Consider the following 17,439-nt stretch of genomic DNA (forward strand, 5'->3'; position numbering starts at 1 on the left):
GTTACAGAAAAGAAAAGACTGATGTAACACTGTAGTGTTACATCAGTCTCTGGTCATCAGTGTTTCTGGTTCAATGCGTAAAAAAGTGATCTGTAAAAAAAAGTACGTGGAACAGTGCAATGTTACGGAGAATTTGATGGCGCATGTCTCCAAACTGATGTCATCCCAGAAATTAATTTCAATTTCAGTAGCTACTATATAAATGTATTTCCGAGCGTGAAAGAAGCCTGCAATTGCACGCCAAGTTGCCACGCGACTGGCCGCTCCAACCACTGTGCGTGCAATCGCGGACTTCTTTCACGCTCGGAAAAACACTTGTGTAGCACGTACTCAGGAACAGAAAGCCGTATCGGGAGTTTTCATGTCGCTCAGCAGTTTCCTCATTGACACTTTACATCTAAATATAATATTAGAGAAATTGATTAATTAAGACTAATTACCTAATTAGGCGGAATTAAAGGAATAGTTCATCTCCAAGCGACGGCAAACAACATTATTTTGGTTCTCTCCAGCTGCGTGGGACTGGCATACTTTCTAAAGTCTGGGTAAAGTTAGCTGGAACACCTTGTATATGCTCTGCACAATCGGTTGCACGAGGCCCAACCACATCCCGTTTCTTGGCCGTTTCCCCGTTGTGGGTACGTGCCAGTGCTTGGAATCATCATCATCATCATCATCATCATTTAACCGGCCCGTGGAGCGCTCGAGCACCGGTGGCACGACCAGGTGGGCGGGGGCACTCGCGGACACAGGATAACATTCACCCCGAATCGGAGCAGAGGTAAGCCATTTAACCTCGTTTAAATCGCAACGTATTTATAAGCATAGCGCTGTGGCATAGCGGCCGTACTGGCGAGACAAGACAGTTAGGCGACCTAAACGAGACAGTGAAGCCACAACCACATTCACGCGATATTCAAGCGACGGAGACTCGACGTGAATGGCAGGTTCTGCAGCACAGCAGTCGCGTCACAGCGTGGAGCAACCAGATGAACGTGACATCGTGGAAAAACGCAGCGACAAATTTACGTTCTTGTCCGAATAAATATCAGGCTCTTGTTAAAAAAAAGTCAAATGTGCCAGGAGGTCAGTGTTTTAACCGCGATATATTAGACCTAGGTTTAATCGTTTCGTGATGCCAGCGTGAAATGCGGCGGCGCCATACGGTGGGCTCTCGGTGGCACCTTAGGCCCAGCAGCGTGAAAACAAACTACCGATCACAATAATAACGACAAGACAACGCCAATACTTTTTCTTCGGCGTGAGGTAAGACGAAGCAATGGCTAATGTTACCTTCTTTCTTTCTTTCTTTTTTTTTTTTTTTTGCTGTTACAGCAAAAAGTAAGTTGCAAGAGCAAATTCAGATCGAAGTGGGCTGCCTGGCTGCTTGGATGATGTTGCTCAATTACGCTGTCCTTCGCTGAAGTCGCCGCGCGGACTACCGGGGAGAAGCGAAATTTTCCGACCTTCTAAAAACCGGCGACGCGACAAGCGACAGCGACGGATCGCCCTCCGCAACGGCAAAACCTGTCGTTCCTCGCCGTCGCTTGTCGCCATCGCTGGAAAATCGCGTGCATGCCGTTGCGCCTTAAGGCGAGCACGTTTAACCACGGGGTTCGGATGATGACTAGCTTCCTATGCGCTGACTCCCCCGTGTTAGTCTACAAGATGCATCAGTATCAACCTAATTAAACTGGCTTTTGAGGGGTGTAGTGTGTAAACATAATAAATGCACGAGAATAAAGCTGTGACATTTGTGTTGAGATCTCACTTTGCATAGGATGAACGTAAACAAAAGTTTACGCATCGCCGTTTATTGCAGAGAATTTGTTCCACCGTTTCACTAAAGCTTCACTTGACAAATTCCAACATATCAATTGAATCTGGATATTTTATATTATTGTTATTACTAATACTATTATTATTATTACTCAGTTGCTTATTTATCTATTTCAATAGTAGTAGCAGTAGTAGTAGTAGCAACAGCGTGTTAAATTGTTGATTGTCCCTTATACGTCAGGCCCCGTCAAATGTTGCGACGTCTCAGGTACGGCGTCTACACACTAGCTACACCAGCTATTCATTTTCGCTTTCTCTTTCGCACAGTACATTGAATGGTCATTGGATCACGCATCGTTTTTTTCTCCTAGAAACGCGCGTCACGCTGAAGCGTACATTACCCATGTGGCCTATAGGACGTGGATCGAAACGTCTCAAGGTTTATGTTCCTTGCTTTGTCTTTTCACTGTCTGTCACTTTTCATTGCTTCAACCACAGTATAGCAGTTGGAAGTAACTGGCAATATGCAACTCTGATGTATCAGTGTGATCCACTGTCGAGGATAACACGTTAGAGTAGACCACGTGCGAATATTTTCTTTCTTCTGACAAGTGCATACAATGACGCGAATTCGCAAGTGACAATTTGTGGTTGGTACGCTATGGTGTGTTATGAAGAACTTGAATGGCGCCATGGCTACATTTTACACGCATGTACAGTCCACTGACAAATAGATATAAGCGGACACTTGCCACTATAAGACCAGCAAAGTGACAACTGCACATTAGAGAGTTGCCTATACCACCGTACAGCCCATAGCGCTGTTTTCTGAATCCCGGGAGTGACGCTCTAGAAAGGGCACGTGCGCCGTCTAGCGATGGCCACTGCGAGACAAATTGCTTTTAGTGTGTGTAGCCGTGTGATCTGGCCATCGGGATGCTTATGCTTGTGACTTGGAAACTGAATTTCTGTGCTCCCTCTAACAACCGAGACCAATTCACACCAAGCGAGCTTACTTAATCGACAGGATGCAAAGTGAACGTGTGCCCTATTGCCATGCGCGACTCAACCTTCGTCCCGTCAGCTGTCTGCTCTGCATATCAGGCAGCAGGCGGCGCAGATAACGGTAGCGGTCAACGTCACTTGCTCATAAGTAAATGTTTTTGACTGATAGGCACCCTCTGGATAGCTCAAACGGACAATGCTTAGATTACCGGGCTATACGGAAGAGCACTGGGGCTCTTCAACAAGAACGCGTATCTCCTACGACGTGTTAGGGTGAATCGATGGCGCCTAACATAAAAACATTAAGTTAAAGCCGCACATTCCACGAAGTTTTCTTTCTGCGAAACAAGTTTACTTCATCTCTGCCAACTACAGTGCTTTTATTCATTTGAAGTAGCCAATTACGTGGTCACAAGAAAGCTAAGAGCTTGAGATGAACAGAAAGAAAGTGCACGGCAGATAAGGGCGCTTATATTTGTTAATCACATCTTCACTCGAGGGTGTGGGATCGAATCCTGGCCGCGGCGGCCGCACGTCGATGGGGGTGAAATGCAACGACCTCCTTGTAGCGTACATTGGGTGCACGCTAAAGAACCCCACGTGGTCAAAATTAATCCGCTGTCCCCCACGACGACATGCCTAATAATCATATCTTCGTTTTGGCGCGTAAGAGCACACAATTAATTTTTAACGCGATAACGTTAAGAGGAAGCTTTAGCTCGGGCCCAACTCCGACGCGGCCTATTCAAATACATGTAAGAACGCAAAAACGTTTTCCTGAGATAACCCCTGGACCGATATTAATTAAATTTGTTGCATTTGAGAAAGCAAGTTAAATTCTGGTGACTGTTGGTCGCGGAATTTCTATTTAGCTCCTGAATTCTGTTAAAAAATGTTTTCAAAAATTCTAAAGTTTGAAAAAAAAATAGAAGCACCAAGTTTACGAATTAACAGCTCTGCATCAAGAAGAGATATCGCGAATCTGTAAACGGCATCCATTAGATCACTGAAAGCGGACAAATTCGATATGTCATTTTATATCTTATGTGAATTTGTTACGTTGTTTACAAGGGTTCTGCAAAAGCTATATTCCCATATCACTAAATTTTTTGACATTCTTGTGTAACATATCAATTTTGTTTGCTTTAGATGTACTATTATATGCAATTCACGGTATTGTATTATAAGTTTTCGTTGCTGAGTTAGAGTTGTGAACTTGATAGTTTCGTTTCTTGAAAATTTTTGTTTTTTGCCAATTTTTAATCAAAAATTAACGACCTAAATCAGAAATGCAAAACCAACATTCACTAGATTATTAGTTTTTCTTTTAAATGCAACAAACCTTTCAAATTTGGTGCCGAGGTTGCCGAGACAAACGAATTCTCCTTTTACGTGTATTTAGATAGAAGCACCCGAGCTAAAGCTTCCTCTTAAGGGCCCCATGTCGCAGAAAATCCGGCAGTGTCCGAAGAGTTGTCCGTGAGCTAAAATTTCTGTATATATTTAAGCATATGTATATGATATGCGGTATTTGTGGGTTGTATTGCCACACCATTCTATCACTAAAGTTGCTCATACCTTGTCTTACATTCTTTGTAAAGTTATTCTTCGGAATTTCGGGAACGACAGCCCAAAAAAATTACCGACGATTACGTTACTTCCTAATGCGAAATTTGAGCGCAGCAAATAAGCTGTTTCACCTTTTCGATAGATTGAGGCAAAGAAATCGAGCAACACATGTATGCGCTATCACAGAATTTTTTTTTTATTTTTCACACGTGTTCCTTTAACAAAGACTCCACTAACAGTTCTTGACAGTCATGAAGGAAGCTTTGTGCTTCTGCTTCAGCCTCGCTTACTGCTGGTTGCTCTCGACGGCGGCGATGAGCCTCCGCTTCGGCGGCGCGAACGGCAAGGTCTTCTCGGCGGCGGCGCTTAGCCTCTGCTTCGGCGACGCGTACTCCTGGATCATCTCGACGGCGGCGACGGTAAGCTTCTGCTTCGGCGGCACGCACCTCTGGATTCTGACGGCGACGGCGCTGGGCCTCTGCTCTGGCAGCTCGTTTAGCAGCAGCAGCAGCAGCAGCAGCAGCAGCAGACGGAGGACTTCCATCGGTCGTCTCGCTCATGGCTCAGAAAGAACTGGCAGATAATTTCGCAGTGGCGAACGGAAAGCGGCAATTTCGGCTCGGGCGGTGCACATATACAGATCCGCCGCCACCGATCTGGCTCTCTGATTGCCACCGCACAGGGCGAACGGCAGCGGCAATTTCGGCTCGGGCGGTGCACATATACAGATCCGCCGCAACCGATCTGGCTCTCTGATTGCCACCGCACAGGGGTTGCATTGGAGGAGGAGCGAAGAAAGGAATTAAGTTCGAGCCGGCGCTTTGACAACCGGAGACTCGCAGGAAGAGGGGGGAGGGGGGCGGCGTGTACACCCAGCGGCAAACGATGGGGGCAGAAGCGCGCGCAGCAAGCGGACAACACGATAAAGGGAGGAGGGAAGAGATAGCAGCGACTGACTGATGCCGCTGACGCCGATAGTGAGTCAACCCCAGCTGCGGAGTTGGTTTCAGGGACAACGCCGCCGATGCCGACACAAACAATATGATACCCTCGCTTCCGCAGCGCCAAGAACCAGGTCTAGCCGTGGGAAGGTGGTCACGTATTCGTCGACGTGCCGGGGCCTACGTGAAATAACCGGCGCGTCGGCAACTGAAGAGCACCCTATCCGCCACACAAGAACAGGGGGGGGGGGACCCTTTCCTCCTCTTTCTGCATGGCGGCGACGGTGTTCTATGCAGTCACGTTATCTTGACTCTCTAGCGGCGTCAGCGGCATCCAGCGGTATCAGTCGGTCGCTGCTAGCGCTGGGGGGATGAAAGGGGGGCGGAGCTGGTTACGAGGCCGACGACAACGCCGACGACGACGCGAAACCCAGGAACGGACGCCAAAGAGCTGCGCTCTAAAACAAATGCCATGAAAGAAAACACCGACAGAACATGCCTGTTACGTTAAATCTTCTCCGACTTAAATATTAAAAGTGCGAAACAATAACAGAAACCTGCAAATGATGTAATTATTTTGGCGCGGCTGTGCACAACCTCCAGGATCAGCCCACGCAAGAGGCCGCGTTTCTACGAGAAAGCTCGCCATTGTACATAGCCTTCGCCGCCAGCGTTTCCCGGTAAACACTGCGGTTACATAAGCTGCAGTTTCGGGGAAGCGTCAGAAGCAGTCAGCGATCTTTGAATGATATCGTGTTCTACTCTTAACGACAAAACTTGACCGTCCTTCAAGTTTTACATCCGTGAGCATTTCTATGCCTACACAACGAGAAATTTGCCCGTCACCTAAGACAATGAATAGTTCACACTCCTGTAAGCAATAAACAAATAATTACTGATACCCATGTAAGGCAGAGGCTATAGATTAGCGTTTATCAGAGAAGCTAATTGTGCATGTACTCATTGAAATCACCCACATAACACAACACTTTCAATTACCCTGTTTCAATTACCCTCTCCGGTTGCCAACTTTCTTGACCTCTTCCTCCGTTCTGTGTGCGTGCTTTTTTGGGTACAGATATTCGTACACTTTAGCCGTCCAGTTATTTTGATCCATGTTCCTGAGTCTTTCTTCAAAGCTAATTTTGTTCTGCGCTTCTCTGACATCAAACGAGGTCCAACCCATGTCCCCTTAGATTGCCTCTTTTGTGATTTTGCCGTGGGCTCCTGAAGCCAACCGACACACCCATCTTTGGTTAACTTCTAACCCCGAGAATATATCGATTTTAGGCACAGAATGTCATTTGCGAACGTCAGCACTAGCACCGTGACTCCTTTCCAGATTCTACGCACCACCTCATGTTTACTGCTGCCCCAAAGTGCCCTATGGTTCATTATATTGCTGCATTCCGCTTCCCTTTTAATTTGGGATTATCATGCTGAGTGCTTGAAGAAGTGTTTTCTTAGTTTATGTGTACGCCGACTTATTTATATTGATTGACTATGGGTATGACTCGCTCTCGAATCGACACCATGTGGTTACTCGTCTCTTCATTAAAAATAATAATTCTCGATTTCCCTGTGCTAAATTTAAGGCCTAGATTTGTCGTTGCGTTGCTACACATACTGGCCAGTGTCTGTAAATCTTTTGCATTGTCCGCTAGTAGCCCTATGTCGTTCGCATACATTAGTGCGGTGACCTTCTCTTGCACCATTTATCAATTAGGTCTGTATGATGAATCAAATCCTAATTGACTGCTTTCCAAGGTAGGTATTCTGTAAGAGTCGACCTAGTGGACATGTCTGTTTTGTCTGCTGCTGAAGTGCTGACTGGCTGTGGCACCACGCTGCTGCGGACGGGCAGGCCAGCCCAGCCAATCAGAACTTGAACAGAAGACGAAATGGACATGTCCACTAGATGGACTCTTACAGAATACCTCCCCAGTTGTCTTTCTATGCCCTTGACATAAGCCGTGAAGGACAACGGAGACAGAGGGCATCCTTGATTCAGTCCTTGGTTAATTTCCACCAATTCCTCACAATCTCGGCCTCTATCACTCTTTTCATATTATATATATATATATATATATATACATATACAGTCTATTCTGAGCGACTGAAATCTCTATGCACTGAGTTGTCTGAAAGTATTCTGTAGTTCCCCCATGTATACATCATTTGTTTCCGCCCATGTCGACAGTTCTAATTTTATAGCTTACATTACCATTCTATATAGCACCGATGTTACTGCAAATGGCCTGTACGAGCTAGACCTATCCCTATCGTATTTGTCCTTGTAGATCAGGTTCACCTTGGTTTCACGCTATCAAAATGGAATTTTCTTCGCTTTAATCCCCTGTTCAATGACATTAGTCGGCAGTTCCTTGCTCTTTGGACTGAGCTTTTTTATTAGCTTTATTGGTATTTCATCTGGTCCTGGGGCGGTATTATTAGGGACACTTTCTTCAGCTTTTTTACAGTAAAAGAGTTCTATGATAAATTTTGTTCTCTCAGAATTCTCTGTTGATGCTGGAATTGTTTGGGTCTGAACTATGCATTCTTTTGTGCCGAAGTTAGCCCTGACAGCGTCTGTGACATGTAGCAGTTGTCAGTGGTTGACGCACACGATAGCACGACCGATGATCAAAAACAACTGGTTTTATTAGCGATGGTTGCAGATTGCACAATCAGCTATCGGCGATCGCGTCTTCCTGCTCCGAACCCTCGTCCTCACGTGACGTGTCTTCTTCCGCCTCGCTCACCGGTCGCTTGCCGTACTTTTCGGAGCTGTGAGTGCTCTTACGTGGCTCGAAAATCCGCCAGGGTCCATGGCCAGGATGAATGGATGGATGGAAGGCCGGAGCGTCCCCTTTGAAACGGGGTGATGGCAGCTCCCACTATGCGCAGTTATTAAAATTCGCCATTTTCTTTAACTACGTCTTCCTACACTTTTAACCTTATGTCACCTCTCTGCTTTTGAGCCACTAATCTTCCAATCGCTTTTTGCTAACTTCCACCGCATATTTATTTACATGACTACTGTTATCTCTAAACTCTAGGGCCTCAGAAAGCGTGACTGTGCCCGCATCGACGTCGGGATGGATACCATCACATTTTAGTATGAGGTGTTCTATTGTTTCTACAGATTTATCACACACAGTACATGTGCCTTCTTCTTCGTTAAATTTCTTTTTATATCTGCGCGTTTTAAGACATCCTGACCTAGCTTCAAAGAGTAGGGCGCTGCCTCTTGAGTTATCATAAAACGCTTCCTTCCTGATCTGCTGTTTCCAGTATCGATATAGTTGAACACTGTGCTTCTTTTGCATTGAATTTATCCATCTTTTACCTTCCGCGTTTTTAACCTGTTCTTTAATGTTCTGTCTTTCTCCGTCCTCGTGTCTGGCATGCTTACTGGCTAGCTTCCTAGTTCTTTTCCGCCATTGTGAATCAATGCTCTTTCTGTATAGGTATTTAAATACCTTAGCTGCCCACCTGTTATCTTCCAATTTCCTCAGGCATTTTTCGTACAGGATTTTACTCTGAGCTTCCAGTGCTTCGAACGATGCCCAGCCCATATCCCCCTGTACTGCCTTGTTTGTGGTTTTCCCGTGGGCACCTAGTGCTAATCTTCCACAGGCTCTCTGATTTGCTTCTAGTCTCGACTGAACTTCTGCCCTTAAGCACAGGACCGCATTCCCGAAAGTAAGCCCCGGCACCATTATTCTCTTCCAAATACCTCTCAGTACTTGATACCTGTCGTATCCCCACAATGCCCTACGTTTCATTACCCCGCATCTCTTCGCCCTTTTGCTATGAGAGACTTCGTGCTTTTCCATGTACATCTGCCCTTTGTTTATCCATACACCGAGGTACTTGTATTCGGCCACTCACGGTATTTCATGGCCGTGTATCGTAAGCTCCTGATCAGCTGTATCCTTGAAAAACATCCCACCAGACTTAGCCGCGCTAGAACTGAAACCTAGACTGTCTCCTTCGTCTCCACAATAATTAACCAGAGTTTGCAAATCTTCCTGGCTATCTGCTAGCAGTACAATATCGTCCGCATACATTAAACCCGTTAGTCGTTGCTCAACAACCTCTCCGCCTAATCTGTACGACAGTATATACCCTAGATTGCTTCCTTGTAGCCTTCTTTCCATACTTATAAAGCATGAACAGTGGCGGTGATAGAGGACAACGTAATCCTTTGTGTACCTCGACAATTGTCCTACACTTAATTCCTTCCCATGTTACTTCAACATTATTTTCTCGATATATTTCCTGTACGAAATCAATTTCCTCATGACCGATACCTTCTTCTTTTAATATGTTCCACAGGAGTTCGCTGTTCACGTTGTCGTATGCACCGCTTATGTCCAGGAAGGCTAAATACAGGCCTATCTTCCACATTAGCTATTTCTATGCACTGGGTAAGCACGAACAGGCTATCATCTAAGCGCCTACCACTTCTGAACCGGTTCTGGTGTTCTCCGAGTATTCTATTAATTTCTACCCATGACTGCATTCTTAATTTGACTGCCTGCATCGCCAGCCTATATATAACTGATGTTATCGTAATTTGTCGGAAGGATTTTGTGTTCGTCTTATCTCCTTTCCCTTTATAAATCAAATTCATTGTACTCTTTTTCCAGCTGTGCGGAATTTGCTTATTTGTTATGACTGCCTCCAATGCTTTTATTAGCGTTTCCTTGCTTCTTGGCCAAGTTCATTAATTAACTTGATTGGAATTTCGTCTATCCCTGCGGATGTGGATTTTGGAACATTTGCTTCCGCCTTTTTCCAGTTAAGATTGGCCAGTTCTAAGCTGTTTTCTATTGTGCTATCACTTGTTGCTCCCTCATTGGGGGCGATTACCCTATCGTCTTTCCTAAATGACTCAGCTATAACTGAACCAATGTAGTTCACAGCGTCATCTCCCTCTAAACATTTTCCCTCGGCATCGTGAATCTGTTCCTGCTTTCTGTGATTCGCTTTACCCAGCCACCTTATATGGTTCCCCTGATGGCAACCGTCGTTGTTCGATGGCCTTCCTAATTTCCTTGTTCCACCAACTTCGTGGCTTCCTCTGTCCTCTCCAGCGGTTTACTCCTTTTACTTCTTTTATTTTTGTACTAATGAGTAGTTCTAACTTATTATAATCCCACTTTTCTATGGGATCTTTCTCTCTTGCTTCCTCTATGCCGGCCGCTATTTTCGCTATTTGTTCGTCATTTAATTTTGCGTGCTCTTTTTGACTTCCCTGTATTTCTCTTTTGAGCAGGGCTCCCAGATGTAGACTAATAAGCTTAAGACCACTTCCGAGGCTGTACTTCCCCTCTTCGTCTATTTCCATTATTGCGAGCTTGCTATACATCCCCTGCGACATTAAGCAGTAGTCAATGGTCGTTTGCCTGTTACGGGATTCCCACGTGATTTGTCCCACACACTTCGTTTCTCTATTTACTATAACTAGGTTGTGTCGCTCACAGAAGTCCAGCATCATCTTCCCGTTGCAATCTGTGTATCCATCTAGGTCCTCGATGCGGCCATTCATGTCACCAAGCAGAATAATATCGGCACCTTCTCCAAACTGATTTATATAGTCATTGAGACACTTCACTAGGTCCTTGTTGTCTTGCCTGCATTTGTCCCCTGTCCCTAAATAAACTACTCCTAGCCATGTCTTTTTAGCGGCAATTGAACCTGATACCAAGACATGCTCTTTGCAAGTTGACTTTATTATTTGCCAATTTGTTCCTTGGTGTATGAGCACACCTACTCCTTCCTTCCTCTCCGTTGTTGTTCTGTTGCTCCCTTCCCAGACGTAGCCCTCAATAAACGATGGGTCTTCTAGACCTCTGAGATGTTTCTTCCTACTACTTCTTCGTCCTTTACCTGCTGTTCTATTTCTAACCACTTTCTCCCCCCTGCATGTTTATGTACCTGATCCTGGTGTTAAATTTCTTTTTTGTAGTTTTCTTCCTGGACCTCCTAGTGGCCATTTTATTGGCGTCAGCCTCTATCGTTGCACTTTCTACATTGTTTCTACCTACCCCTACAACCTGAGCCGCAGTGGACCTGCGAAAAAAGCTACCGCCCAGCCTGCCAGGCGCCAAACGATCTCGGCTCCTGGCCTTCCATTAAAGTGGATGCCATCTCATGTAAAGCCTCCGCCGAAGCCTGCTCTATGCACTTCTCTGTTTGTCTGCCACTTCAAAGCCTTTCTCCTGGCTTAGCTTTCTTATCTCCCGATTAACGGTCACAACGTCCTTGGTAATTCCTCAGTTTCGTCCTTGCACATCCGGCACTGTGCATACCACGATCTGGACTTGTGCTATCGCCCTTAAATTGTCAACTCCCTCCCTTACTTTTGCGGTTTCACCATTCAGCACATCATTTAGCCCCGCCGCTACCACTACCAAATTGCGCTCTGCAACGTTCTTAGAAAGTTCGCTTTTTGTCTCTCTCAGTACTGCGTGCATTGTCCTGCCTGGGAACGCCCCGACTGCTACCCGCTTATCACCCTTAACACGCTCCATTATAGTTCTTTTGCACTTACTCATATTTGAGTGACCACCAATAAGCACTAGGGTAATCCGTTCCTCCCTCCTAACTTCCAGATTATGCGGCCTCTTATCATTGACTGTGACCTGATTCCTTGTGCTTAGCTTGTTCCCCTCCTCTCCATCGCCTCTTGACTTCCTAGTTGCCACGTGTGCGTAGCTATTCCTGTCTGTACCTGCCTGACCTTCTTTCCTATCGCTGTCTATGCCACTGCAGGCCACATCCACGTGGCTGGCGCTGGAAAGTCCGCCAATGGGATTTTGCACGGCGGTGTCAACCATTTTTTCGTCCAACAATTCACTAAGCTGCTCTTGGTGTTTGCACTTTTCTGCCCTCTCTCCCTGTAGCGCCTTTTCTAGAGCATCCATACGTAACGCAAGGCTGGTGTTCGCTTCGTAAGCCCTGTCCAGGCATGCACTTAATAGGCAGCATTTGCCCATAAAATCCGCGCCTTTAGCCACCTCTAAAGACTCGAACCGTGTTTCTTTCCAATTCACCGACGCCTCACACTCCTTGCATTTAACTTTCAGTTGCTTGACCATCTTAGCAGCACTCTATTATCGCTACTATCGCCAGATTTGCGGAGGCGAGCGCGATCTGGGGGCGGGGCAAGAAAACCAGCGGCGATGTCGCGCGCGTCCTCCACTGTGATTGGTTGGCCTACTCAGCTACAGAACAGCCACGCAGCACCCACGGTCACGAAAAGTAGGCGAGGTTCGCAAAGACTAGCTTCGCTTTTAAAACTTGTATAAACGATGAGCTTTGAACATAAAATAACAAACCCGCCATGGTTGCTCAGTGGCTATGGTGTTGGGTTGCTGCGCACGAGGTCGCGGGATCGAATCCCGAGCACGGCTGCTGTATTTCGATGGGGGCGAAAAGACCCGTGTGCTTAGATTTAGGTACACGTTAAAGAACCCCAGGGGGTCCAAATTTCCAGAGTCCTCCACTACGGCGTGCCTCATAATCAGAGAGTGGTTTTGGCGCGTAAAACCCCATAATATATTTTGAAAATAATAAGCGCATTGATGTCTTTTTTGTTCGCTATTGTCTTACGGGAGAAGTGTGAATTAGGCTAGTTTGTATGGTTTCATAATTGCTACAGCGCAAACAACAATAACGAAGAGGAGACACGAAACGCACGGTTTTGTTGTTCCGTGTCTCCCGTTCGTCTTCGCTGTATGCCCTGTGGTAAATATAATTTATGGGGCTTAAATATATGTGTCTTCAAGCTACATAACTGCCTAGTGTCACAGACCAACTCAGGGCTGGTCAGAGGGCCCGTGTGACGGCAGAGGGGCTCGGCCTCTCTGTACCGACGTGAGAGCGGCTCGCATCAGTCCCAGACTGATCCCTCAGGACTAAATGAAGTTCTTCATACCATACAGTGCAACCGACTTTGGTAGCAATTCTATCAAACCATGCAAGCGGCAAACTCGCGACAGTGGAGACTGAGCTTTCTGACATAATAAAGACGACGACGTTACTTGGTCCCCATGAACTCCCGTAGCTCCTGTCGTTGTGACGCTGCGCTGCACCGCCTGGCACTGCATTGACAATTACTCTAGGCCTACAGACGGCCCTTTGCGACTGTAGGCACTACATATGGCACCATCACTACAAACACGGCCTCCGATATCGGGCGACGAGCAGTATATCTTGGAGGCTATGCTACAAATCAAGTTCACTCGCTGACAATGTTTTCGTTCTCCAAGACGCTGCGGCTGCAGGCTCGCCGTCACTCCCCCGATTCGTCTAAGGGATGTAAGTACACTGTTTGTTACGGGGGTTAGCCTGCAACTGAACTGTATTAAAACCAGCCTTTCCAGTATAAAAGCGCTCGAGCACATGACGACGTCCGAGTCACCACCAGAGCCATGGTCGCCAGTTTAGCGAATAGCCGGCGTTGAGGGCAGCCTCTTTGCCAGGGCCGCTGCTCCACCGACTCTTCTCTCATAAAGGTGGCCACGCTCACCTAACCGGCCACCTCCATAAACGTCATAAACTAACAGCAACTGTTCACCTTTTCGTAAGCATAACTCTTGTCAAGCTGATTCGATTCTGGAATATATATATATTAGCTGATGGTCTTTCCGCGCATGCGTCTTCGTTCGCAGCACCGGCGGAATGGGCTCCTTTGTGTGGGAAATGTTCGGCGCTTTTCCCCCTCACCCGACGGCCGCGGCGAGCGCTAGCCGGAGCGCCACCACGTGGCGCGCGGAGTGGCCGACAGACCCGGCCCTGTACTCGGTTGAGAACTTCGAGCCCAGGCCTCCCCAGGAACTGGTGTGCACCGTGTGCCTGGGCGTGTACCGGAACCCCGTCGAGTGCCCCTGCCGCCACGTGTTCTGCTCGGACTGCATCAACGGCTGGCTGGCGAACAGCAACGGCTTCGGCGGCGCAAGTTGTCCCGTGTGTCGCCGAGGGGTCGCCGCGTTTCAGCTGGTGCCTGTGCTGCCGCTCGTGAGCAACATGATCGCGCGGCTCACCGTGCGCTGCCCGAACCGAGACGCAGGCTGCACCGCAAAGGTGCGTCCCCTATCAGACGTTTCGTTCTTCAGGAACAAAGGCCACTAAAGGCGCCTGCACTGTAATGGTGCGACCCTGATAATTCATGCGATGTGTACGCATCCCACTGAAATGTGCATCCTTGCGTGACTTGCGCGACTTCTACCTCACCCTCATCTGTGAGTTGCGATATACAGCTATATATTGTCTACCTATACTGCTGTGTAGCTACCGCATCGGTCGTTTTACATCGATGGTTCAAGACGTTTTTTTTTTCTCTAACATCGCTCTGCGTCGTCGATTTCTTGTCTTCTCATCACCTAGACGAGCGTAGCGTAGCACAGGCGTTTCTGCCTCCAACGACGTTTTGTAACCCGCATACACTATAGCCTGTCCAGCCGCAAGTCCTTTCGGGGTTACGGCCGGCCTGCGCTGCGGATTTGACTCGGCGTTGCGCCACTGCTTCTCGCCTGCCAAGATGCGGTGAAGTCATTATAACTATCGGGGACAGGATTAGACGGCAGCACCTCTAGAGATTCGAGCAAAACTGTGCAGAAAGTACAGCAAACCAGTGCTCAGTTAATATATCGCACGGCGAAGGATGAAATCCCCGCAAATGGTGGCGTACTGCACAGTGTGAACATGTTTCATGACGCGGTATGCGGAAGGCGGGTCGAACTGCGGCGGTCCGCATTCTTCTAGACAGGGTGCCCGCCACACACTCGCGCAACCACCGCCTCTCCTCCTGTCATGTGCGTCTTTATACTTCGCATCACTCCACGTCTCTGGCTCTCTCCCCATATTTTTACTCAGTTAACTGTCGAACCCGTACCTTCCTATTTAACCGGACTACGTGTTTCAAGTTGTATGATGCGACCTCAATAAAAAAAGAGAAGTGATGGCCATACCTATACTAATCAAAATCATAAAGCAAGGCCTATGGCCGCCAAGCTAAGCACTTCGTTTTTGCGTGCAAGTAGTTGCTGCCACTTCCGCGAAATAGAGACAAAAAGTATGAAGGACATTCGATTACGTAATGCTGCGCCATTTTACTTCGGTGCGTCCGTGTACACACACAAGAAGTACTACTTCGGTTTATTTAGTTACTGCGTTATACGTCAAGAACGTCAAGCTGGAGCGTTCCATCAGCGCTGGGGTAAGAGATTCTTTTTCCTTTCCTATAATGCCTGCAGCAATAACCTGGCGCATGTCCTTTGAGCCAATGATTCAGTTCCTATCGCGTAAAGAATGCAGCAGGACAGGCTTGATATCAAATCGAGGATTCACTACAATGTAGTTAGATGCATTCGCTACATATCGCGCGTGCCTGTTTATTGCTGGTATTAATGGATAATTCTGCCATCTTGAATGTATTGCTTTAGGGTCTGCGCCATTACGACATAGAATTAGGTAAGCTTGAGGCATTTACCCACACCCCGCTAGAGTTCGCGACTTCAGTGGTTAGGTGGAGTCACGTTTCAAGCAACAAACGCAGCCTGCGCGGTCTTCTCAGGTGACCATGGAGACCCTGAACAGCCACCTGGGTTCGTGCCAGTTCCGCAGAGCGCCATGCCCAGACTGCGGCTCTCAGATACGTCCTTCGGAGCTGATGGCGCACCGGCGCGAGCGCTGCTCCAAGCGCATGGTTCGCTGCACCCGCGACTGCGGCTTAAGCCTGAGCGCCGACCGACTGCGCGACCACAGCTGCGTACAGGAAATGCGAAACTACATCGTCTCACTGGAGCGCCAGAGGGACCACACCCAGCTGAACGTGCAACGCCTGCAGCACCAGGTCGAAGACCTTACTGCCAGGCTGGCGACGGCTCCTGCGTCCGGTCACATAATTTAGGGGAAAGCAAGCGAATACAAATTGCGTAATTCTGTATTGGTACGGGAAACGTTATTCCTAAAGTATCCCAAAATTACGCGCGCGTACGTGCCGCTTGCGTCAGTTTCGCGATTTGCCTGAAGACGTGGTAAGCAAGTTTTCATTTCGTCGCGTCTCCACGGCCAACAGCCTCGTCTACACGACACCGCCGGATCATGCTGCGAGCCATGTACTTCAAAATTTCGATGCTGCCAGCAAGCAATGGCGTCGACGGAACAGGATTTATTCGTTTTACGAAGCCGCTTCCGACACCGAACACCTGTCTCCGCAATGGTCCGCCGCGGCCTTGACTTTCGTTCGGTATGAAATCGGAATCAGAAGTAGCAATGATGATGAGTTAATCTTATGCTGCCCCTCACAAGCCACCCGCGAATCCGTCCACAGTTGTACGGCGGCGTGCGCCAATCGTCTCTGAAATGTTGACCCCTACTTCGCCGCCGCCGATGTCCGCATGCACCTGCCGCAATAAAGACTACGTCTGGGGGAATAAAATTTTCCCCGTTAATGGCTGTTTTGCGAATACATAGACTATGCAATGCTCTTGTGTGGAGGCCATTAAGTGTATTCTGCATTATTTGGAGCTGTGGAAGAAGACCACGAACGCGCGAGGAATGGCAGGAGTCATTGCTGATGATGATATTTTCTGCTCACATATATTTGTTGACGGACACAAGGACGGACACGAAAAAAATGCACGGAACGCTAGCCATAAACAGCTTCCCTATAATAAAACGACCCCGATTGCTTAAGAGGCACTGCAGAAATACGGGTGACAACGCATACAAGCAGGCGAAGCTGTCGTAGAGGCCGGGTAATTAACTTCTGGGGATCGCAAGAAATTGCCGACATTGTGGTATTCTAAAATTGAGCATACGAAACGAATGAAGACGTTGCAATAAACTACGGATTGTATAAAAAAAATTTGAGAGATAGAATGGGGTAGTACCTTGCAAACAAACAAAAAATATACCGGGTTGCAAAATTATGCTATAGTTCGGAAAGACGCACAAAATCGTGAAATGCGCAGCAATTGAAGCGTGCCGCGTAGATCCCAGGGAGGCTGAAAGAAAAGCCCCTGCCAAAACACAGAGGGATCAAAATTGGTCAATAAAAGAGGCGCAAGAAATCGGGGAGCATATAATTGGCCTGCATTACTGTGGGGTGACATCTGTGAAGGCACAG

General features: G+C 47.5%; 1 protein-coding gene across 1 annotated transcript; it reads left to right on the top strand.

Annotated features, from left to right (window-relative positions):
- Positions 1 to 685: 685 nt before the first annotated feature.
- LOC126532159 (RING finger protein 151-like) lies at positions 686 to 16,254 on the top strand. The gene is made up of 3 exons (XM_050179837.3): positions 686 to 781; positions 13,979 to 14,390; positions 15,883 to 16,254. The coding sequence occupies exons 2-3, from the start codon at positions 13,989 to 13,991 to the stop codon at positions 16,216 to 16,218; spliced, it is 738 nt and encodes a 245-aa protein (XP_050035794.1). The 5' UTR covers positions 686 to 781; positions 13,979 to 13,988; the 3' UTR covers positions 16,219 to 16,254.
- Positions 16,255 to 17,439: the final 1,185 nt, after the last annotated feature.

The sequence above is a fragment of the Dermacentor andersoni genome, chromosome 5 (genome assembly GCF_023375885.2).
Source record: "Dermacentor andersoni chromosome 5, qqDerAnde1_hic_scaffold, whole genome shotgun sequence".
Classification (NCBI taxonomy): Eukaryota; Metazoa; Arthropoda; class Arachnida; order Ixodida; family Ixodidae; genus Dermacentor; species Dermacentor andersoni.

What these genes read in the sequence shown, in the direction of transcription:
- LOC126532159 (XM_050179837.3), top strand. Translation starts at nt 13,989, where the DNA reads ATGGGCTCCTTTGTGTGGGAAATGTTCGGCGCTTTTCCCCCTCACCCG. An exon ending in ACGCAGGCTGCACCGCAAAG is followed by an intron (nt 14,391 to 15,882) that starts GTGCGTCCCCTA and finishes CGGTCTTCTCAG; the next exon opens with GTGACCATGGAGACCCTGAA.